Here is a 24,328-nt window from a genome sequence, read left to right on the forward strand (position 1 = left end):
CTAGTTCATGTTAGTCGTGTGTTGTTCTCTTCCTTGTCTAGTTCATGTGAGTAGTGTCACTTCCTTGTCTGGTTCATGTGAGCAGTGTGTTGTTCTCTTCCTTGTCTAGTTCATGTGAGTAGTGTGTTGTTCTTTTCCTTGTCTAGTTCATGTGAGTAGTGTCACTTCCTTGTCTAGTTCATGTGAGTAGTGTCACTTCCTTGTCTTGTTCATGTGAGCAGTGTGTTGTTCTCTTCCTTGTCTAGTTCATGTTAGTAGTGTGTTCTCTTCCTTGTCTAGTTCATGTGAGTAGTGTCACTTCCTTGTCTCGTTCATGTGAGCAGTGTGTTGTTCTCTTCCTTGTCTAGTTCATGTTAGTCGTGTGTTCTCTTCCTTTTCAAGTTCATGTGAGTAGTGTCACTTCCTTGTCTCGTTCATGTGAGCAGTGTGTTGTTCTCTTCCTTGTCTAGTTCATGTGAGTAGTGTCACTTCCTTGTCTATTTCATGTGAGTAGTGTCACTTCCTTGTCTCGTTCATGTGAGCAGTGTGTTGTTCTCTTCCTTGTCTAGTTCATGTGAGTAGTGTCACTTCCTTGTCTAATTCATGTGAGTAGTGTCACTTCCTTGTCTCGTTCATGTGAGCAGTGTGTTGTTCTCTTCCTTGTCTAGTTCATGTGAGTAGTGTGTTGTTCACTTCCTTGTCTAGTTCATGTGAGTTGTGTGTTGTTCACTTTCTTGTCTAGTTCATGTGAGTAGTGTGTTGCTCACTTCCTTGTCTAGTTCATGTGAGTAGTGTGTTGTTCTCTTCCTTGTCTAGTTCATGTGAGTAGTGTGTTGTTCTCTTCCTTGTCTGGTTCATGTGAGTAGTGTGTTGTTCACTTCCTTGTCTAGTTCATGTGAGTAGTGTGTTGTTCACTTCCTTGTCTAGTTCATGTTAGTCGTGTGGTGTTCTCTTCTTTGTCTAGTTCATGTGAGTCGTGTGTTGTTCACTTCCTTGTCTAGTTCATGTGAGTAGTGTGTTGTTCACTTCCTTGTCTAGTTCATGTGAGTAGTGTGTTGTTCACTTCCTTGTCTAGTTCATGTGAGTAGTGTGTTGTTCACTTCCTTGTCTAGTTCATGTGAGTAGTGTGTTGTTCACTTCCTTGTCTAGTTCATGTGAGTAGTGTGTTGTTCACTTCCTTGTCTAGTTCATGTTAGTCGTGTGGTGTTCTCTTCCTTGTCGGGCTCATGTGAGTAGTGTGTTGCTCATTTCACTAGTAATGTTGTTTGCAGATAAAAGAAACAACAATTTGGGGGAAATATTGATGAGCGAAATGTTGATTTATTTGTCCCTTGTTTAATTAAGCTTTGAATGTTTGAAGTCACCCACCCTGTTACAGTTCCTTAAGCTGAAATTCATCCAGTAGGCAGGGTTCATAGTGTGCTAGAAATTCAGCAGGTTGACATGGTTACAGTAGCCAGAGGCATAGCAGTGATTTTATCAACTTTTTATGGGACATTTCTCTACATCATTAGCAAATTTGTAAAATTTCTTTAAGACATTTTTTATGGAAATCTGTCAGTGTCCAAGATAATGTACTGTTCTGAAACCATAGCATCGTCTTTTGTTTCATTTTTGCATTGGGCATTTCTCCCAAAGTGTAAGTGCTGTTATGAAACTGGAAGTGCAGAATGACTTTGTTGTGAAGATAGCTAGTGGCAGTCTTTTCTGTTTCTTTGTACTGCATTTGGCCATGTGCTTCCCAAACCAAAAAAGGAGTTGATTAGACTGGAAGTGATGTCATCAGAGTGAAAATGACTTTGACCTCCTCGCTATTATCGATGCAGGCGAGTTACTTTAATCTTCCATGATGTTGTACCACAATGGTATATTTTTAGTATGGCCAGAAAAAACCCACTAGTATTTAGTGGGGGGTGTGGCACACTTGTCATGTTGGTACGTTCATGTGAGGTCTGGTCAAAAATTTCTATGCCTGACTAACTTTCAACTGTGGGGCATAGCAAAGTGAACTTGTCATTATAGTACATTGTTTGAGTAGTTGATTGCAAGTGTATTTGGTCTGTTGAGGCTGTTTGTATATTAGTGACAGCCAATTGAACACGATTGGTTCAAAATGGACACAGAAATGGAAAAGAACGAGTACAGAGCAGTCTTCAAGTTTTTGACTAAGAGAAAAATACCCACCAAGAAATTCATGACGTCATGTCACAAGTGTATGGGGATAAGTGCCCTAGATATTCCACTTTTGAAAGTTGGGAAGCTATGTTTAAGGCTGGGTAAACAAGCCTTGATGGTGACCCTTGGTCTGGATGTCCCTCAACTTCCATCAATGAAGATTCAATGAAGGAGAAAGAGAAACTTATACTATCAGATAGACGTATAACCATTGCTGAACTTAAGGAAGACACAGGTCTAAGCCATGGATGCAATGAAACTATTATTCATGAACATTTACAGATGAAAAAGATATCTGCTCCTTGCTTGCCAAAGTTTCTAAATTCTGAACTTAAGGTAACAAAAAGTGACATTGCCAGTGAAAATTTTGAACTAATTGAGTAGAATTTCGTCAGTATGCAAAAGAAGATTAGTAATGTGTGATGAAACATGGGTCTACCATTATGATCCCGAGTCAAAACGTCAATTCATGGAATGGCACCATTCCACTTCTCCGGCACCAAAGAAATTTAAGTCTTTGAGATCAGTGAAGAAAATTATGGCCACCGTATTCTAGGACGCAAAGGGTATGATCCTTGTTGATTTCTTAGAAATTAAGAAGACGATGCCTACTATGCTGATTTGCTTCATTGCCTGAGAGATGACCAGCCCTCGAGCCACACGGGCTGACTAGACCTATTCGCCCTGGGTTCATGTCACATTCTGCAGATTTTAACAATTTGTCAACATATGTGCTGAAAGATTCCTAGTCTGGTTCTCCATATTGTAACAAAAGTGTGGACACAAGTTGACCCATGATTCCTCAAAGATGATAAAAGTTTTATGATGAATACGATTGATACTTTTGTGTTTTTCAGAAAAAGAAAGCTAACAAGTATGGAGCCAAAGTGGTGACTATTACTGATGCGAAAGAGGTAACCATGACTTTAGAGTGCCCGGTAGATTCAAGATGATATGCTATGTGCACAGTTAGATTCCGAACAATTCATATCTCAAACTCCTCTCTGCTTCATGATTCATTATCTCCTTATATGAAGTCCATGTGCCTGCTAAATTAAGATTCTTGTCCCTCTGTTCCCGTTATCTTGTCCCTCTGGTCCCGTTATCTGCAGATTTTTATCCCTATGTTCCTGTTGTCTCCAGATTGTTGTCTCTTTGTTCCCATCATCTCCAGATTCTTGTACCTCTGTTCCCATCATCTCCAGATTCTTGTCCCTCTGTTCCCATCATCTCCAGATTCTTGTATCTCTGTTCCCGTTATCTCAGATTCTTGTCTCTCTGTTTCTGTTACCTTTAGATTCTTGTCCCTCTGTTCCTGTTGTCTCCAGATTCTTGTCGCTTTGTTCCCATCATCTCCAGGTTCTTGTCCCTCTGTTTTCCGTGATCTCCAGATTCTTGTCCCTCTGTTCCCCCTCATCTCCAGATTCTTGTCCCTCTGTTCCTGTTATCCCCAGATTCCCATCCCTCTGTTCTTAGTCATCTCCAGATTCTTGTCCCTCTGTTCCCCGTCATCTCCAGATTCTTGTCCCTCTGTTCTCCGTCATCTCCAGATTCTTGTCCCTCTGTTTTCAGTCATCTCCAGATTCTTGTCCCTCTGTTCCCCGTCATCTCCAGATTCTTGTCTCTCTGTTCCTGTTATCCCCAGATTCCCGTCTCTCTGTTCCCCGTCATCTCCAGATTCTTGTCCCTCTGTTCTCCGTGATCTCCAGATTCTTGTCCCTCTGTTCTCAGTCATCTCCAGATTCTTGTCCCTCTGTTCCCCGTCATCTCCAGATTCTTGTCTCTCTGTTCCTGTTACCTTTAGATTCTTGTCCCTCTGTTCCTGTTGTCTCCAGATTCTTGTCGCTTTGTTCCCATCATCTCCAGGTTCTTGTCCCTCTGTTCCCCGTCATCTCCAGATTCTTGTCCCTCTGTTCTCCGTCATCTCCAGATTCTTGTCCCTCTGTTTTCAGTCATCTCCAGATTCTTGTCCCTCTGTTCCCCGTCATCTCCAGATTCTTGTCTCTCTGTTCCTGTTACCTTTAGATTCTTGTCCCTCTGTTCCTGTTGTCTCCAGATTCTTGTCGCTTTGTTCCCATCATCTCCAGGTTCTTGTCCCTCTGTTTTCCGTGATCTCCAGATTCTTGTCCCTCTGTTCCCCCTCATCTCCAGATTCTTGTCCCTCTGTTCCTGTTATCCCCAGATTCCCATCCCTCTGTTCTCAGTCATCTCCAGATTCTTGTCCCTCTGTTCCCCGTCATCTCCAGATTCTTGTCCCTCTGTTCTCCGTCATCTCCAGATTCTTGTCCCTCTGTTTTCAGTCATCTCCAGATTCTTGTCCCTCTGTTCCCCGTCATCTCCAGATTCTTGTTTCTCTGTTCCTGTTATCCCCAGATTCCCGTCTCTCTGTTCCCCGTCATCTCCAGATTCTTGTCCCTCTGTTCTCCGTGATCTCCAGATTCTTGTCCCTCTGTTCTCAGTCATCTCCAGATTCTTGTCCCTCTGTTCCCCGTCATCTCCAGATTCTTGTCTCTCTGTTCCTGTTATCCCCAGATTCCCGTCCCTCTGTTCCCCGTCATCTCCAGATTCTTGTCCCTCTGTTCTCACTCATCTCCAGATTCTTGTTCCTCTGTTCTCCGTCATCTCCATATTCTTGTCTCTCTGTTCCCGTTATCTCCTGATTCTTGTCCCTCTGTTCCCCGTCATCTCCAGATTCTTGTCTCTCTGTTCCCGTTATCTCCAGATTCTTGTCTCTCTGTTCCCGTTATCTCCAGATTCTTGTCCCTCTGTTCCCCGTCATCTCCAGATTTAACTCACTCACTCACTGGACCTGTTATCTCCAGATTCTTACACCTGTAAACCGATAATGTTGTTTAATTCTTTCTGTAGATGTTGGAGACAGAGGATTTGAACAATGAGGTCTCATTACGCTTCTTGCTTCGTATTTCCGAGACAACTCGCCACTACATAATGAAGTATTACAACTTGACAAGGTTGTTCTTCAAGCATACATCTATAGTGTGCTGGGGGCCTGAGAAAGGCCTTGACGGTAGGTATTATCATGACACTACTTAATAAATGTACTGGTCAGATTGGAAATTGTCACCATGAAAACCTCACCTTTCTTTCAGATGCAAGAATTGGAAACCAGTTTACTTTGTTTTCCAAAGTTTTGTTGTTCAGTAAACAAGAGAATCTCTACAATATTCAATGAAAATTTAGCGTGATTAGCAACCCTTGATCATGTTGATAGTGTTTGGTAACTTCATATTGTCTTCAAACTTCAAGCTGGATGCTTGTCACTCTAATTAAGCTGGATGGATAGGTCTTGTGTTCACCACATTCAGCCAGAGATTAAATAACAGTCAAAGCAGTGAAACATCTAATGTTTAAACTCACATAGGGTTTGTTGTTCCACCAGGACAACTGCACCTGTGCACAAGTCACCATAGGTGCTGTGGCTTAGAACTCCTTAAACATCCTCCATATTCACCAAATTTGGCACCTTCAGATTTCCACCACTTCCCAAACTTGAAGAAAGAACTGTCTGGCAACATTATGCAAATGATGATGGTAATGATGTTATATATGATGTTATATTGAAAAATAATCAGCAACCAACTCCATCAACACAGTCCACCATAGTTAGGCTCAGAACTCCTCGCATTCTTGCAATATGTTGGCACACAAACCAAAGTCACAGTGATTGGGAAAGTTGTGCACATTGCACAATTCACACTTAATTTTTATTAATGGTGCCATGTGTGTTTACACTAATCATTCATACAAATCTTTTGGCACAGCATTATTTGTGTCTATGTCAATGATTGTTCTTGTTGAAGCATGTCAGTGATTGTTCTTGATGAAGCGTGTCAGTGATTGTTCTTGTTGAATCGTGTCAGTGATTGTTACTGTTGAAGCGTGTCAGGGATTGTTCCTATTGAAGTGTGTCATCTTCCTGTTGAAGCGTGTCACTGATTGTTCCTGTTGAAGCATGTCAGTGATTGTTCCTGTTGAAGTGTGTCATGTTCCTGTTGAAGTGTGTCATGTTTCTGTTGAAGCATGTCAGTGATTGTTCCTGTTGAAGTGTGTCATGTTCCTGTTGAAGTGTGTCAGTGATTGTTCCTGTTGAAGTGTGTCATATTCGTGTTGAAGTGTATCAGTGATTGTTCCTGCTGAAGCATGTCAGTGATCACTCCTGTTGAAGCATGTCAGTGATTGTTCCTGTTGAAGTGTGTCATGTTCCTGTTGAAATGTGTCAGTGATTGCTCCCATTGAAATGTGTCAGTGATTGCTTCTGTTAAAATGTGTCAGTGATTGTTCCTGTCAATGTGTGTTGTTCCTGTTGAAGTCTGTCATGTTCCTGTTGAAGCGTGTCAGTGATTGCTTCTGTTAAAATGTGTCAGTGATTGTTCCTGTTGAAGCGTGTCTATGATTCTTACTGTTGAAGTGTGTCATTTTCCTGTAGAAATGTGTCAGTGATTGTTCATGTTGAAGCGTGTCTATGATTCTTACTGTTGAAGTGTGTAATTTTCCTGTAGAAATGTGTCAGTGATTTTTCCTGTAGAAATATGTCAGTGATTTTTCCTGTAGAAATATGTCAGTGATTTTTCCTGTTGAAATGTGTCAGTGATTGCTCCCGTTGAAATGTGTCAGTGATTTTTCCTATTGAAATGTGTCAGTGATTGTTCCCGTTGAAATGTGTCAGTGATTGTTCCCGTTGAAATGTGTCAGTGATTGTTCCTGTTCCTGTTGCAGCATCTTCCTTTGATGGGTGCATACCCCAGGAGAGTGGATCATGTGTAGACGAATTGCCATCCAACATAGGGGATGAGGAATACATGTCAGTAGCTTTCTTTCTTCCTAGATGACAACCTTGGTCAATGCATGGTCAAGGTGTTACTCAGTAAATGATGAGTGTCAAGAATGAGTTCTTTCCTCCCTCAGTATATCATGTAATGAACAGAAAGGTGATTAATGGTTATTTGCAGCCATGTGAGACAGACTACTTGGAGGTTTTGTTGGAATTTGACTGCCATCGCTGCAACCCGTGATTTTTGTAATGACTAGTATGCCAGACACAGGCTTTGATTTTCTTGCAAAGTAACTTTTGTTGCCAACAGTTGTCAGCATTTAAAAAGTAAGTAGGGAAATCAGTTTCTTATCAGACAATTTCTGTGACAGTTTTCACTAACTGAATACTGTTGATCAAGTTATGGATTCTGTCATGTAGTTTATGTAATCAAAGAAATGTGTAACGTTATCCTAATATAGGCTAAAAAAAATAATACTCTTGGTTCTCAGGCACTGCCGCACATTTCATTTTTATTTCCATTTTCAAAGAAATATAAAAATTCTAATACTTAACAACAATGCAATCCAGTATAAGCGCACAGTTACTTCCCTTTACATGCACACTGCTTTGTAAGTGGTCATGGCAGCAATAGGAGTTTGTATGCTTGTTTATGTAGGGAGGCCCTTTCCCAGGTTGATGGTTCACAACTGTTTGTTTGGGTACATACTAGTTTGAACAAGCAAAAAAAAAAAAAGCACTGCACGCCCTCACAATATTTTCAAAATTCATTGTCTGAGAACCAATTCTTTTATTTTGTTTAAGCCATATTTAGACCTGATAGCTTGTCATGAAATCTTTATTTTCTCTCCAGTGGAGTGACATATCTCTCTGATATCCCTGCTGATGAAGGATCAAACATTTACTTCATGTCACCTGACAAGGAAACTGAGGTGGGTTACCTTGCTGCCCCTAGTTTATTACCATACACACCGAGGTGGGTTACCTTGCTACACCCAGTCTGTTACCATACACACCGAGGTGGGTTACCTTGCTGCACCCAGTCCATTACCATACACACCGAGGTGGGTTACCTTGCTGCCCCCAGTCCATTACCATACACACCGAGGTGGGTTACCTTGCTGCCCCCAGTCCATTACCATACACACCGAGGTGGGTTACCTTGCTACACCCAGTCTGTTACCATACACACCGAGGTGGGTTACCTTGCTGCACCCAGTCCATTACCATACACACCGAGGTGGGTTACCTTGCTGCACCCAGTCCATTACCATACACACCGAGGTGGGTTACCTTGCTGCACCCAGTCTGTTACCATACACACCGAGGTGGGTTACCTTGCTGCACCCAGTCCATTACCATACACACCGAGGTGGGTTACCTTGCTGCACCCAGTCCATTACCATACACACTGAGGTGGGTTACCTTGCTGCACCCAGTCCATTACCATACACACCGAGGTGGGTTACCTTGCTGCACCCAGTCCATTACCATACACACTGAGGTGGGTTACCTTGCTGCACCCAGTCTGTTACCATACACACCGAGGTGGGTTACCTTGCTGCACCCAGTCCATTACCATACACACCGAGGTGGGTTACCTTGCTGCACCCAGTCTGTTACCATACACACCGAGGTGGGTTACCTTGCTGTACCCAGTCTGTTACCATACACACCGAGATGGGTTACCTTGCTGCACCCAGTCTGTTACCATACACACCGAGGTGGGTTACCTTGGTGCACCCAGTCTGTTACCATACACACTGAGGTGGGTTACCTTGCTGCACCCAGTCTGTTACCATACACACCGAGGTGGGTTACCTTGCTGCACCCAGTCCATTACCATACACACCGAGGTGGGTTACCTTGCTGCACCCAGTCTGTTACCATACACACCGAGGTGGGTTACCTTGCTGCACCCAGTCCATTACCATACACACCGAGGTGGGTTACCTTGCTGCACCCAGTCTGTTACCATACATACCGAGGTGGGTTACCTTGCTGCACCCAGTCTGTTACCATACACACCGAGGTGGGTTACCTTGCTGCACCCAGTCCATTACCATACACACCGAGGTGGGTTACCTTGCTGCACCCAGTCCATTACCATACACACCGAGGTGGGTTACCTTGCTGCACCCAGTCCACTACCATACACACCAAGGTGGGTTACCTTGCTGCACCCAGTCCATTACCATACACACCGAGGTGGGTTACCTTGCTGCACCCAGTCCACTACCATACACACCGAGGTGGGTTACCTTGCTGCACCCAGTCTGTTACCATACACACCAAGGTGGGTTACCTTGCTGCACCCAGTCTGTTATCATACATACCGAGGTGGGTTACCTTGCTGCACCCAGTCTGTTACCATACACACCAAGGTGGGTTACCTTGCTGTACCCAGTCTGTTACCATACACACCGAGATGGGTTACCTTGCTGCCCCCAGTCCATTACCATACACACCGAGGTGGGTTACCTTGCTGCCCCCAGTCCATTACCATACACACCGAGGTGGGTTACCTTGCTGCACCCAGTCCATTACCATACACACCGAGGTGGGTTACCTTGCTGCACCCAGTCTGTTACCATACACACCGAGGTGGGTTACCTTGCTGCACCCAGTCTGTTACCATACACACCGAGGTGGGTTACCTTGCTGCACCCAGTCCATTACCATACACACCGAGGTGGGTTACCTTGCTGCACCCAGTCTGTTACCATACACACCGAGGTGGGTTACCTTGCTGTACCCAGTCTGTTACCATACACACCGAGGTGGGTTACCTTGCTGCCCCCAGTCCATTACCATACACACCGAGGTGGGTTACCTTGCTGCACCCAGTCTGTTACCATACACACCGAGGTGGGTTACCTTGCTGCACCCAGTCCACTACCATACACACCGAGGTGGGTTACCTTGCTGCACCCAGTCCACTACCATACACACCGAGGTGGGTTACCTTGCTGCACCCAGTCTGTTACCATACACACCGAGATGGGTTACCTTGCTGCACCCAGTCCATTACCATACACACCGAGATGGGTTACCTTGCTGCACCCAGTCTGTTACCATACACACCGAGATGGGTTACCTTGCTGCACCCAGTCTGTTACCATACACACCGAGGTGGGTTACCTTGCTGCACCCAGTCTGTTACCATACACACCGAGGTGGGTTACCTTGCTGCACCCAGTCCATTACCATACACACCGAGGTGGGTTACCTTGCTGCACCCAGTCTGTTACCATACACACCGAGGTGGGTTACCTTGCTGCACCCAGTCTGTTACCATACACACCGAGGTGGGTTACCTTGCTGCACCCAGTCTGTTACCATACACACCGAGGTGGGTTACCTTGCTGCACCCAGTCTGTTACCATACACACCGAGGTGGGTTACCTTGCTGCACCCAGTCCACTACCATACACACCGAGGTGGGTTACCTTGCTGCACCCAGTCCACTACCATGCACACTGAGGTGGGTTACCTTGGAGCACCTTGTCTGTTACCATACACACCGAGGTGGGTTACCTTGAAGCACCTTGTCTGTTACCATACACACCGAGGTTGGTTACCTTGCTGCACCCAGTCTGTTACCATGCACCTGTGTAGATACACACTGAGGTGGGTTACCTTGGAGCACCTTGTCTGTACCATGCACACTGAGGTGGGTTACCTTGCTGCACCCAGTCTGTTACCATGCACCTGTGTACATACACACTGAGGTGGGTTACCTTGGAGCACCTTGTCTGTTACCATACACACCGAGGTGGGTAACCTTGCTGCACCCAGTCCGTTACCATACACACCGAGGTGGGTAACCTTGCTGCACCCAGTCCGTTACCATACACCCGTTACCATACACACATACAGGTGGGATAGCTTGTTCCACTTATTCCGTTACCAGGCACCTGGTCGCCATCATATAGCTTGAATATTGCTGAGTGCGGTGTTAAACAACAAACAACAAACATGCACACTGAGGTTGGTTCATTACCATGCACCTCTGTATAGATACACCTTGGTGGGTTACCTTAAGGTAGCAGTTCACATTCTGTTTATCTGTTGGTTGAAGGTGGATTTGATAGAGATTCCTATACATGTATGCATTAGTTCAAGGCATGTTTGAAAAAGACTCACACCCTGTAGAGAGTGTTAAATTTGTAGAAATACTAGTAAAATATAATTGGCATTTCCAAGAGACATATAGAATTATTAACTGTAAAAATTAATATTGATTGATTCTTTTAAAATGGTGTGTTTAAGAATTGACTTTCACTTTGTGTGAGTTCATTGGAGCTTGTGACGACGTTCATACAATGTTTGTCCCTCACTCTATGAAGGTTCATACTCCAATGAACTCACACAAAGTGAAAGTCAATGCTTATAATTTTTATCACAATTTCTTACCTCAAAGGATATAGGCCTAGATCTATACACAATTTTATTAAGTACGTGTGACTTCATGTTTACACTGACTGCCATACAACAACCAGCTGTATCGCGGAATAAAATAGTTCCTCAAACAGAGAGTTGATCGTATGTATGTACAACTTGCTCTTCAGAAACATCAGACACAACACATGTATTCAAATAATAACACCATTAGATGAGAAATGTCTGTTAAGAACAACCTCAGTAAGTCACAATGGCAGGGTGTCATAATACATTTACATCAAGTATAAGACGTAAAAATGTCCAACACGATAAACGTGACGGGAGAGATTTTGAAAGTTGTTAATGAACCTCTGGCAGTTACATGTTTTACTCATCCTTGATCAATTGGCCGATCATTGAAAGGTGATTAAAGATGTATCAAATAGGCACTAAGGAAAATGCATAGATTTCTGTAGACTGTAACTGTCTGTCAAGACAGATCGACAGATACAACAGTTTGGATGTGCGCTTATTAGTTTTGTTCACTAGCATGGTCGTAGCGAGGATATTCATGAATGATCATGTAGTCAAACTCTCTGACGTTTTTCAATGTACACTAAATTACTGAGTTCAAGATTAAAGGGTCCAAATGATCAGAAAGAACGCTTCTGTATGTATTCATGCAAGGGAATTCCCAGGGGTTCCCCCAGGAATGTGGAAGTAGTCGGTCAATGTTTACGTCATTTCTAGAACAAGGTCTTGTGAAAAACTTATGAACGTCATACACTTATGAACGATTTTGTGGTCATGTGACCGACCTCTCGTCCAATGGAAAAGCTGTATATCGTAACTTCAAAATATAAAATTATATAAATATGTCATTTCACATCCAGAGCAAAGTTGGAATAAAGTGTGGGCGGCTGGTTGCATTTGAGAGCAGTGACCATCATGGTGTCAGCATCCCGTACAGTGAGCAGCGATGTGCACTGGTCATCCGGTACACCACTGACCCCACCAAGGATGACCAGGCCTATGTTGAGACCATCAAGGCTCTGCACAAGATGGACAGGAAATACTTGCTGAGTGATATGAACTCCAAACAGCTCACCTTAGAAGATATGAAAAAAAGTGGTATGACAAAACAATTTGATTATTTGCCCTTTGGAATTGCAACTCCACTTTTAGCTCACCTAACTGAAAGTCAAATGTGCTAATGTAATTGCACTTTTCCTGCACTTCACTAGATAAGTGTAATAACTTAAACCCTGTTTCACCTCACTTCACTTGAATGTCTCAGATACTTTCTTTGAATATATGGAAAGTCCTTCCTTGATTGTATAAAGGATTATGGTTAATGTTTATGACAGGGATTTGTCGTACACTGTTGGTGGTACATTTGCTGGACCCAGTAATATCTCTCTTCGTATGTATTTTATGGAGCTTTGCAATCCAGTACAAAAGAGGAATAGACATGTCTTAAGGTTATAGAGTCAAGTCCAAAGTTGTTAGTACGCATATAATGCGGGGGGATATAGCGATCAGCCAGTCTGTCTGTCCGTCCGTCTGTCCGTCTGTAATCATTTCCTTTTCCGGGGCAGAATTCCAAAACCATTCAGTGTATTTGATCGAAACTTGGCAAAGCTATCAGGCACATACTGAAGTGGTGCCTTTTGATATTTTGGGATTTTTCGAATTTTTATTTTTTTCAATTTTTATGGAATGAAGTTGGACATAGACTCAATTGGGGATGGGGTTCGTTTCCGGGGCAGAATTCGAAAACCATTCAGTGTATTTGATCGAAACTTTGCAAAGCTATCAGGCACATACTGAAGTGGTGCCTTTTGATATTTTGGGATTTTTCTCATTTTTATTTTTTTCAATTTTCATGGAATGAAGTTGGACATAGACTCCATTGGGGATGGGGTTCGTTTCTGGGGCAGAATTCGAAAACCATTCAGTGTATTTGATCGAAACTTGGCAAAGCTATCGGGCACATACCGAAGTGCGTGCCTTTTGATATTTATTTTTTTACGAATTTTTATTTTTTACAATTTTTATGGAAAGAAGTTGGACCTAGACTCCATTGGGGAACGGGTTCGTTTCCGGGCCAGAATTCGAAAACCATTCAGTGGGTAAACAATGTATGCTTCTTAAAGAACATTCAACTGTTGACTCATGACATACAGAATTGCACATTTACTAGTGGTTACTTTACAGACAGCTGCCGGGGGGATATGTCATCTTTCTGATGACTCTTGTTTGATGTGTCACTAATACCAAGTTCTTTGATCAAACAATAAGTTTGGCTGCTCACAATATTTTGGTCTATGTTTGAATGTGACTTCAACAATAGGGAAGTCACCTGTGGTTATATGACTAAAATTAAACTGTACTTATTCATTCTGTTTAGTAACCCTAGTGACGCTAGCAAACTGCATGACTTGACTGATTGCCAGTATATATCTTCTCACCTTCAAGATGTGTTTATTTTAACAAAGCTGTCACCATTGCAGGGATCTCTATAACAAAGGAAGGTGCTGACATGAAGGGAGGGGAGCGAGTGATGGCCGATGGACTTGCCAAGGACGATGAGTGCCAGACACTGACCAACCTTGTCCTGGTAAGGTACCAACCAGGCTCTATCAAGAACATTGCCACAGCTGTGGTCAAGTGGTATATGACCATGCCATACACCATATTGTATTTCAAAAAAGAAACTATTGTCTGATTTAAAGAGCAATATGATTTTTCTCCTTGATATTTATATATATTTTAAGTAGTTATGGTTCTTCGTGATTGGCAAGTTAATCTTCAGATATCAGTGCTAGATGTGAAAGGGCCCTAAATGTGAATGGCTTGGTCAAAATTACAAAGTCCTTGTACTAAATTACCTGTGCTGGTCTACAAAAAATGATGTCAAGATATTCTGTGTTGTTGGAACTATGATCAATCATCAAAATTGTGAGTTTATGTTGTCGCTAAGATTCTGTCATGATGTCAGATCCGTTTTCAACTTTTCTGAAATGACTTGATGGATTCAAGCTGAAATTGTGTGAGTAAGGTTTGTCGTTTGTTTATTGTTTAAAGCTGCACTAAGCAATATTCCAGCTATATGACGGCGGTCTGTAAATATTGAGTATGGACCAGAAATCCAGTGATAGATGTCATGAGCATCGATCCACACAACTGAGATACAATGACATGCCTGAACCAAGTCAGCAATCCTAACCACCCAATCCTGTTTGTGGCCTCTTACGACAAGCATAGTTGCTTATTATGGCAAGCATGGGTTCCTGAAGACCTATTCTAACCAGGATCTTCACAGGTAGTTACTGTAAGGGGGTTCAAGTGTCTTTTCACGGCATCTAAATTGGACTTTCAATATTGCCACCAGGTAGCTATCTTTGATTTATAAAAAATATAGTAAAGAATCTTCTTCAAGCAGTCTTTGAAATAAAAACAATTGCCAGGAGGACCCACAAACTTCAGAAGCTGCAGATGCTGACTGAACTCTTCAGGCGCACATTTTTCCAAAAATTGCGGCTTATTGTGACAGATAAATCAAAACGTAAATTTACTGCAGGCCAAAAGGACCCATACAAATTTGAATCAATGGCTGATATATACAAAATCTACCTGCCAAGGTCCTATGGGCAGGCACTTTTTTCGAAGAACTGGGGATCTGATACTTGAGATGGGCATCATATGTAGTTCCATGTTTGTTTTAGGAAGCTTGACAGGAAATCAAATATGGCTTCTCAGAAATCTAGTAGGCCAATTCGATTTATTTTTGCAATATTCTATAGTTTGACCTAGATTTGACGTAAGTTAGCAATCTTACTGTAAGCTGTCACTTCTTATGGCTTTTCAGTTACTCAGCCATTTTTTGTTTAAAATGTAGTTAAATTTCGTATTTGTTTGATTTGTTTCCACTTTTTTGCAGAATTTTATATACAGACCTTGCTTCTAAATTCTCTCAAAATGCATTTTTGGCTCTGTCCATGTTTGTCCACTGAGATTTCCAAACTGAGGTACCGGGTAGTTAAACTTTGGCATGTATGTTTCTCCTGATGATAAAAATGTTATTTTGTTCAAATTATTTTAGAATTATGGTACTAGTATTCAGACCTCGGTATTTATGCAGAATATATTAAGATATTGCGGACAGCAATGTTTGTTAAGTAGCTATCTTTCTTGACATTTTAAAAACTGATGACTACATATCCAGGTGAGCTACAATGCCTGTGGTAATATATTCTTATCAACTACAGTGGGTAGGGACTTGGTATTGTGTATAAAGATGGTAAATAATATTGAGAAAGTAAGAAGCAGGATGTGCGATGATGTTCAGGGCTGTTGTATTTCAGACTCACGGTACAGAGGGGAGTGGCTATGAAGGGAATTCTTTCCCTCACACACCCCAGGAGAATTTTAAGGGCTTTACAATGATTGACGCGTGGGAGGTACATATATATGTTGGCATTGTAACTATATATCATTTGCCATCAGCACATAGCAACGCTTTGAAAGTGGTGCAGGTTTCAGCTTAGAAGTGTCATTCAGCTGAAGGCTAGATAGTGACTCTAAAACACTCCCATGTTTACTTAGTAACTTGTGTAAATCTGTATAGGGCTTATGTCATGTAGGATCATTAAATAGATTTTTTAAAGATTTTATTTCTGTTAATTATTAAACAAGTCAGACGTCATTGGTACATTAGCCTAGATTATAAGATTATAAAAAAAATATTTTGTTAATTCATTAAGTAACAATATGAACCTGACATTTTGCAAAGTTTTTTTCATGTAATGTTTTTTCATTTTGCAGTATTTTGACATGGGTTTTTGTGTGTGTTGAATTTGTGTTTTAACACTCTCATGATCGCTATGTAGTCTCACATCTAACTGCAATGTCATACAATCTTTCAAATAATTCATACAACTGCATAGTTTACCATTAGTAATTTTGATGTTTCATTGGATAGTTTACTACTGATCCTGTTTTCTTTATCGCTTTAGAAAATTGATTTGTAATAGCTGTGTGTATCAGGGTGTATATTTAATAGTAGTATCAATACATGCTGATTAGCTGTAAGGGAATAGCTGTCTTTCAGAATTTGGATCATTTTGCATATTGGGTGGGGTTGAGTTGTTTCTTTTTCATAAACATTTAAATAACACTTATTGTTCTCATATGTTGCGCAATATAGAAAATGGATGTTGTTAAATTTTGTTTCTACTTCAAAAGCTCAAAGCATGGTCAGCTAAGCTGAAATTTGTGTGGCTGTAGGCTACACCTTGTTTTGTTTGGAGAGCATTTCTCTTTTGCCGCAACCCAGAATTTGTCCTTGTTGTTCAGTGCACCTGCTAGGCTGACCATACAGCTGTAGGCTTGAATGATATATATCTGTATTACTGTTAGCACAAGTATTGGCACTGTATTGGAGTACACCCTGATATGTGGTCTCAGCACACTCTCAGCTTTCCTTCACATCCTGTCTATATTGTCCTCTGCTTGTCATCTCTGCTGGCTTCTAGACGGGTGCTTTAGTCGGTGATGGGTACGAGCATCTCCCCACTAAGCCATCAGCTATCTCCCCTCACACAGAGCATGAGATGTTCCAAGGCCTCACAGTTTACCGTGCAGCAAAGGTTTGTATGTTGTCATGCCTGACCTGATGCGTATATTTGTTGAGATGTCTAAGGTATCAATGATCTGACATGAAGAAAAGACATTAACAAAAACCCGCATACTAGATTCCATTCCAGAGTACTGGACCCAGTGATAATAGTCTTTGCACTAGGTGGATTTGAGGACCGTGGATCAGAATGTTGTCAGAAAAGCGAGTAATTGTTAGCCATGGAACTGTGTAGAGATGTTGTAGGTCCCCTCAGATTCTTGTTGTCCAAGGCAATCTAGGAACTCTGATTTTTGTAAATATTCTGTTAAGTATATGGAGTCAGGGTGCCTGTTAGGTTAATATCATAGCTGAAATACTTTTGTTATTATAGGTATTCTTGTGACTGTTCAACAGCTAGATTATCTAGGCTTAGAGGATCTCATTTTTATGGACAAATGGCAGTGATTAGGTGGGTCTTTTTGTATTGATTATTAACAAGAATTTGTACACAGGGGTTTTGGTCATATTTGTGATGTTCCAGTAGGGTTAGAAATCAATTGTTAGTTTCACTAATCAACAAACGTAAGCTGCTTCAGAGTTGCCATCTAACTAAGAGTGGTAGACCACAAAGAAATGTTACAGTCTTTCCTGAAGTTTTCTTGTCTTCTAATACATCGGATGTTCCAGTAAAACAGTCCGATTCCTGTGCCCTCTGGAATATGAACCAATTTTCAAGGGTATTTGTTTTCAAGGAACACTCACGATACAAATTTACCCTCAAGAGAAGGTAATACAGTGTGTAGGTCCAATCTACAGTGTGTAGGTCCCATCTATAGTGTCTAGGTCCAATCTACAGTCTGTAGGTCCCATCTATAGTGTTAGGTCCCATCTATAGTGTGTAGGTCTCGCATCTATTGAGGTAAGTCCCACATCTATAGTATGTGGGTCCGATCTATAGTGTGTAAGTCCTATCTATAGTGTGGAAGTCACATCTATAGTGTGTTGGTCCCATCTATAGTGTGGAAGTCACATCTATAGTGTGTTGGTCCCATCTATAGTGTGGAAGTCACATCTATAGTGTGTTGGTCCCATCTATAGTGTGGAAGTCTCCCACCTATAGTGTGTAGGTCCCGTCTGTAGTGTGTTGGTCCCATCTATAGGGTGTTGGTCCCATCTATAGTGTTTAGGTCCCATCTATTATGTGTTGGTCTCACATCTATTGTGTGTAGGTCTCACATCTATTGTGTGTAGGTCTCATCTATAGTGTGGTGTGTTGGTCCCATCCAAATGTGTTGTGTTTGTCCCATCTATAGTGTGTTGGGTCCATCTATAGTATGTAAGTCCCATCTGTTATGTGTTGGTCTCATCTATAGTGTGTAGGTCTCACATTTCTAGTGTGTAAGTCCCATCTATAGTGTGTAGGTCCCACCTATAGTGTGTAAGTCCCATCTATAGTGTGTAAGTTCCATCTGTAGTGTGTTGGTCCAAGCTATAGTGTGTAGGTCTCATATCTGTAGTGTGTAGGTCTCACATATATAGTGTGTAAGTCCCATCTATAGTGTCTAGGTCCCATCCATTGTGTGAAATTACTATCTTTAGTGTGCAGGTCAGACATAAATAGTGTGTAGACCAGTGATCATCTATGTATTGAAGTTTAAGACAGTGAGGAGCTAGCTCCATCACTAGTGTACAGTCATCTTCATTGTGTTGCTATCACTTTCACTGAGCACAATGTTTTACATACTCTAGACTCTCTAAACACAATATTAACCTTTGTAAGAGTAATATCTTCCTATTTTGTCCCATCAATTGAGTTATTAGGCTTAAGTTGTCTTAATGATATGTTTTATCTTTCATTCGTTTAGATCTTGAAATGTTTAACAACTATTTTCTGTTTGTGTGACAAGTGCCTCATTTACCACAACCATCGTCTTACTGTCATGTGATGCTCTCCCTTCCTCAGTTGGCCAACTCGGACAAAGTAAGCTATGCTGCCGTTGAGCTGTTTGTGAACCTGAGCGAGCGCAGTCGTCTGTTCACAGAGAAATACTTCAATGTCACAAAACCTCTGTACTTTGACTTCACACACCTTGTTTGTCGGTCAGCCATTGATGGTGAGTAGGACGTCACAACATAGCCTTTTCTTTCCAGTTATCCAGACAGAGATTCAAATGGGTGTCATACAAATTTGGACATATGGTTATATGAGGGAGACACAATTTTAAACTGCAATGATCTGAAAGGTTGGGGATAGGGGTCCAGTCTGACAGCTGAGGATAATCTCACTATGAAGGAAGTGCCTGAAGTTTATCCTTGTTTATATATTCAGAACATTTAAGAAAAATAATGACCAATGTTTTTTCCATGTTTCTTTGCGATGACCAGGGACACTGAGATACAGTGGTTGTGGCACCACGTTTCCATGGCATCACAGTATCAAGGGTCATGTGCACTATAAATTGCATGAAAGTCCATTACTGTCTTTTATAGGCAGGCATATGCATCACGTTTAGATAATTTAGCAGTTGAGTGATGGGCACAATTTTCCAAAGAAATATGTTTCTGAAGAGCATGTATCCAAGTGGCACCTAGCCAATGCATCTGGTTTGAGATCCTGTGTTTGTTGTTTGTGGACTCTCACTCTGGCTTATCCTTTCTGCCCAATATATTGTTCTTTGCACCCTTTACATGTGATTCCATGTATTACATATTGGACAGAACTATCTGTTATAAAGCATACCCACAATGTTTGCTTCTTGTACAAGTTCACACTCCTTGAACTTTTGAAAATTCTGGATTTTAGGCTTGTGTTGAAACATGGAAAAATCAAGACGATATTTTTAGGTCAATATGGTTTACTGAATTTTAAGTTTAGGTTCAGTAAAAGGTAGGGATGGGGCTGATTCTTGAATTTTTTAATGTAATGCAAATACCTTTCTTGTTCAATCTGAGTTGATCCAAGACATTAGTATCCGTATGCATTGCTACATCCAACTTCTAGCCATTGACCATCAGAGCAGCATTGCTATTCTTGCACAGACTTTGTAGAGAAATGCAATTCATTTGCTTGAAGTGTCATGATAAATATATGAAGTGTAGAACAAACAAAACTGCCAACACCCAATGTCAACAAAGTATTTAATAAGACCAAATGTATATCATGTTTATAGTGAGGGTCCTTTCACAATAAACTATGTTTAATCACTGGATTAGTTATGTTCAATATATGTTTCCAGTATAAACAAACTATACAACAGTTTACAGCGGTAACTGAAATATATGTCCATGCAGCACTGAGTGGGAGCTGAAGCTTCAGTTGATGTATGTTACAACTTGCTGCACAGTTCCGTATGTAACACTGAAATAAAGTCATGGGATTCAAATGTTGTGTACAGCATCTTCGGCAATCTGCTGTATTAAGACTTGGAACCTGTTTTCATATCTCATAAGTAATGCTTGGTATAAGTCCAAGAAGATAGTGACCTTTGTGTTTAGAATTGACCCAATAGATTCTGGACAAATGAGCTACTGCTTTTGTTACACATGACAATAACTGTATGTCAGAAGACATTGTACCAAATTTCTAATCTATTCTTCTGGGCTTCAAGTATCACCCAAAACAACAAATGAGAGTCAAAACTGTCTGCATTTCTTAGGGAATATATGAATCTGGGCTAGAATAATCCGTTCCTCCACTCGTATTGACGAGTGGCAGCATGTGCAGGGTGAGAAAGAATTGAAGAAACGCTCGTCATACCGGGCAAGTACATATATATTTAAATTCATCTCTAATTGTTTTCAATAAAATATGCAAGATAATTTCAAACCTAAAATTTGTCTTCATCTCCCACACTTTCTGAGTAATAACAACGAAATACATGTCGCTCATATCATAAATAGGCGACATACTTGGCAATTGACTGTTACAGAAATAAACAAGAAGTACGTTTGCACAGCAGGAATTGAAACTAGTTTTTAAAGGAAGATAATTATATATATTATTTTAGCTGTAAGCAACTCAATTCTGACGCTCAAATGTCAAAGCGATAGTGAACAGCTGATGACTGATTTTGTGAAGGAAATGGCTGACATATGGAAGTTTTTGATCGGGGATGGTGGGGTTAACAACAAAAGACATGATCAAATAGGCAACAAAAAACAGTATGACTGTGAAAAAAGAAAACGAACTGTGCAAGACACATCGTTGAGCAAGTTTCAATAGGTGGGGAAGTATTTTGTACTGTCTGCCATAAATAATAACTGAGAAAACAAAACTTTAGTAAATATAACAGGACGCAGGACGAGTACAAAATAATATCTACTTGCCCTGCAGGACAAGTTGGGTTTGAGAAATTATTCAAGCCCTGAATGAAGAACATTGCAACTCTCAAGAAATAAGACCCAACTCGTGAACAAGTCCTCTTCAAAAACTGATTGTGGCACAGGGACTTGAAGTGGGTATTGAACTAGGTTTCATTAGCATCACCATTCAGGAAAGTTAGGACAATCTACTTTGTATTCCTGTAATATGTATCATGACCTGTGATTGTATCAGATGGTAACCTTGACCGGTCGGACCTGAGTCACCCGGTCCATGCTGACAACTGTATGCTGAAGACTGATGGTTCCTGCCCCAAGGAGTTCCCTGCTTACATTCAGAGAGATTACAGGTAGGTCATTGACCTCTTCATTAAATGTAGACAGATTACAGGTAGGTCATTGACCTCTTCATTAAATGTAGACAGATTACAGGTAGGTCATTGACCTCTCCATTAAATGTAGACAGATTACAGGTAGGTCATTGACCTCTCCATTAAATGTAGACAGATTACAGGTAGGTCATTGACCTCTCCATTAAATGTAGACAGATTACAGGTGGGTCATTGACCTCTCCATTAAATGTAGACAGATTACAGTTAGGTCATTGACCTCTCCATTAAATGTAGACAGATTACAGGTGGGTCATTGACCTCTCCATTAAATGTAGACAGATTACAGTTAGGTCATTGACCTCTCCATTAAATGTAGACAGATTACAGGTAGGTCATTGACCTCTCCATTAAATGTAGACAGATTACAGGTAGGTCATTGACCTCTCCATTAAATATAGACAGATTACAGGTTGGTCATTGACCTCTCCATTAAATGTAGACAGATTACAGGTAGGTCATTGACCTCTCCATTAAATGTAGACAGATTACAGGTAGGTCATTGACCTCTCCATTAAATGTAGACAGATTATAGATTGGTCATTGACCTCTCCATTAAATATAGACAGATTACAGGTAGGTCATTGACCTCTCCATTAAATGTAGACAGATTACAGTTAGGTCATTGACCTCTCCATTAAACGTAGACAGATTACAGGTGGGTCATTGACCTCTCCATTACATTTAGACATATTACAGGTAGGTCATTGACCTCTCCATTAGATGTAGACAGGTAGGTCATTCACATTTCTGTATATATAGACAGAATGTAGGAAGGTAATTGTGGGAGATTTCTCCATGTATTAAGACAGGCTGGTGCATGTCTTATTAACTGTAATTAATTGTTGATGGCATGATTAGAATTACAATATTAGTTAGAGCTTCGGCATCTACAAATATTAATACCTATGTGTATGAAGGAACTGTAAACGCCAGGATAGCTCTGGGGTGCTTACATTGAGATGTGTTTGCTTCTTTTCAGTGCAATTCTTTACTTAAACCATGAGTTTGAGGGTGGGGAATTTTTCTTTGCTCACAAGAATAAATCTGCACAGGTATGTATTGAACTCATTCCTTGACTTCATGAATCTGTTTTTGTGGAAAGATTGTCTTCAATTAAATAATATTCTTATGTCTTGAAAGATGTTGTCTAGTGTGATGTTGGAGTTCTTTACTTACTTGTAAATTTGTTTTATAAATATGTTGTTGTTACAAACTTTAATCATTGTTGTATACATGTATTTGCAAATTTAACACTTGTTATGCTATGGTATGTATACAAGCATGCACAATTGTTATAATATGTCATATTTACAAGCATAAACAATTGTTATAATATGGCATATTTGCAAGCATGCACAATTGTTATGATATGGCATATTTACAAGCAAAAACGATTGTTATGATATGGTATATTTACAAGCATAAATTATTTTTATCATATGGTAGTTTTTAAAGCATAAACAATTGTATTGTTATAATATGGTATGTTTTCAAGCATAAACGATTGTTATAATATGGCATATTTACAAGCATAAACAATTGTTATAGTATGGTATATTTACAAGCATAAACAATTATCATATGGTATGTTTACAAACATAAACAGTTATATGGTATGTTTACAAGCATAAACGATTGTTATATATGTTTACAAGCATAAACAAGTGTTATGATATGGTATGTTTACAAGCATAATTTTTTTGTATAATATGGTATATTTCCAAGCATAAACAATTGTTATAGTATGGTATATTTACAAGCATAAACAATTGGTATAATATGGTATGTTTACAAGCATAACAATTTGTATAATATGGTATATTTACAAGCATAAACAATTGTTATAGTATGGTATATTTACAAGCATAAACAATTGGTATAATATGGTATGTTTACAAGCATAAACAATTGTTATGATATAGTATGTTTACAAGCATAAACAATTGGTATAATATGGTATATTTACAAGCATAAACAATTGTTAGAATAGGGGATATTCAGACCTGTCAGCCCTCCCGCATTTTGCAGGAGACTCCCGCAATTTGATGAAATCTCCCAGTCTCCCGTATCATGGACTATTTCTCCCGCAAAACAATATTCTTCATTATTTTAAAAATTAGCCTCTCTTGTCCCGTGAGTAAAAACAAAGAATGGGAAGTTTACATCCCGATCTGTTCAGTAGGCTCACGGATTGGGGGACCGTTATCACAGCCATCCATAGGGGGACCCAGATGGGCCTTTGTCTTGTAATCAACTGGTAATTAAATTCATGTGGTGAACGATTTAACAATGTAAACTGTAAAGAAAACTCAGATAGTCCTAACAGGTACCTAAATAATCAGCCGAGTATTCATCACCTACTGAAATGAACTGTTGTCTTCATGTTCTTAGTGTGTTTATTCCTCCATAATTTAAGAACGTAGGTACATATATGGCTGGTCCAGTTATACAAGTTGACTTAGATCTAATTGGTTATCAGATTTGTCAGAAACTTTGTTAAAACATCAACATACCTCAAAGTTACGTCATTAAACTCTCGGAAATGGAAACAAAATAGGACATGCAAGCGCCATCTTCAAAAGCAACACGATGCGTGATTGGTTGATTCAGTAGTCGAAATAACAATGCATTACACGATCAGGCTTTCTCGTAGCTAGGGTTTCAAAG

At 40.5% G+C, this 24,328-nt stretch overlaps 1 protein-coding gene across 5 annotated transcripts in view; it reads left to right on the forward strand.

The window, feature by feature from the left end:
* LOC124115558 (prolyl 3-hydroxylase 1-like) overlaps positions 1-24,328 on the forward strand; it is an 84,062-nt gene that overhangs the window by 49,280 nt on the left and 10,454 nt on the right. For 2 of the 5 annotated variants that reach the window (XM_048386593.1, XM_048386590.1), the window contains exons 8-18: positions 3,012-3,068; positions 5,023-5,182; positions 6,892-6,976; positions 7,800-7,878; positions 12,223-12,460; positions 13,843-13,949; positions 15,697-15,792; positions 16,867-16,980; positions 18,913-19,063; positions 21,505-21,619; positions 22,641-22,713. In XM_048386593.1, coding sequence (XP_048242550.1) covers positions 3,012-3,068; positions 5,023-5,182; positions 6,892-6,976; positions 7,800-7,878; positions 12,223-12,460; positions 13,843-13,949; positions 15,697-15,792; positions 16,867-16,980; positions 18,913-19,063; positions 21,505-21,619; positions 22,641-22,713 — 1,275 coding nt within the window. The remainder of the gene's footprint in view (positions 1-3,011; positions 3,069-5,022; positions 5,183-6,891; positions 6,977-7,799; positions 7,879-12,222; positions 12,461-13,842; positions 13,950-15,696; positions 15,793-16,866; positions 16,981-18,912; positions 19,064-21,504; positions 21,620-22,640; positions 22,714-24,328) is intronic. The other 3 variants (XM_048386592.1, XM_048386591.1, XM_048386594.1) reach the window with 3 other exon arrangements.

This window comes from Haliotis rufescens, unplaced genomic scaffold (assembly GCF_023055435.1).
Source record: "Haliotis rufescens isolate VD_foot unplaced genomic scaffold, xgHalRufe1.0.p SCAF_6, whole genome shotgun sequence".
NCBI lineage: Eukaryota > Metazoa > Mollusca > Gastropoda > Lepetellida > Haliotidae > Haliotis > Haliotis rufescens.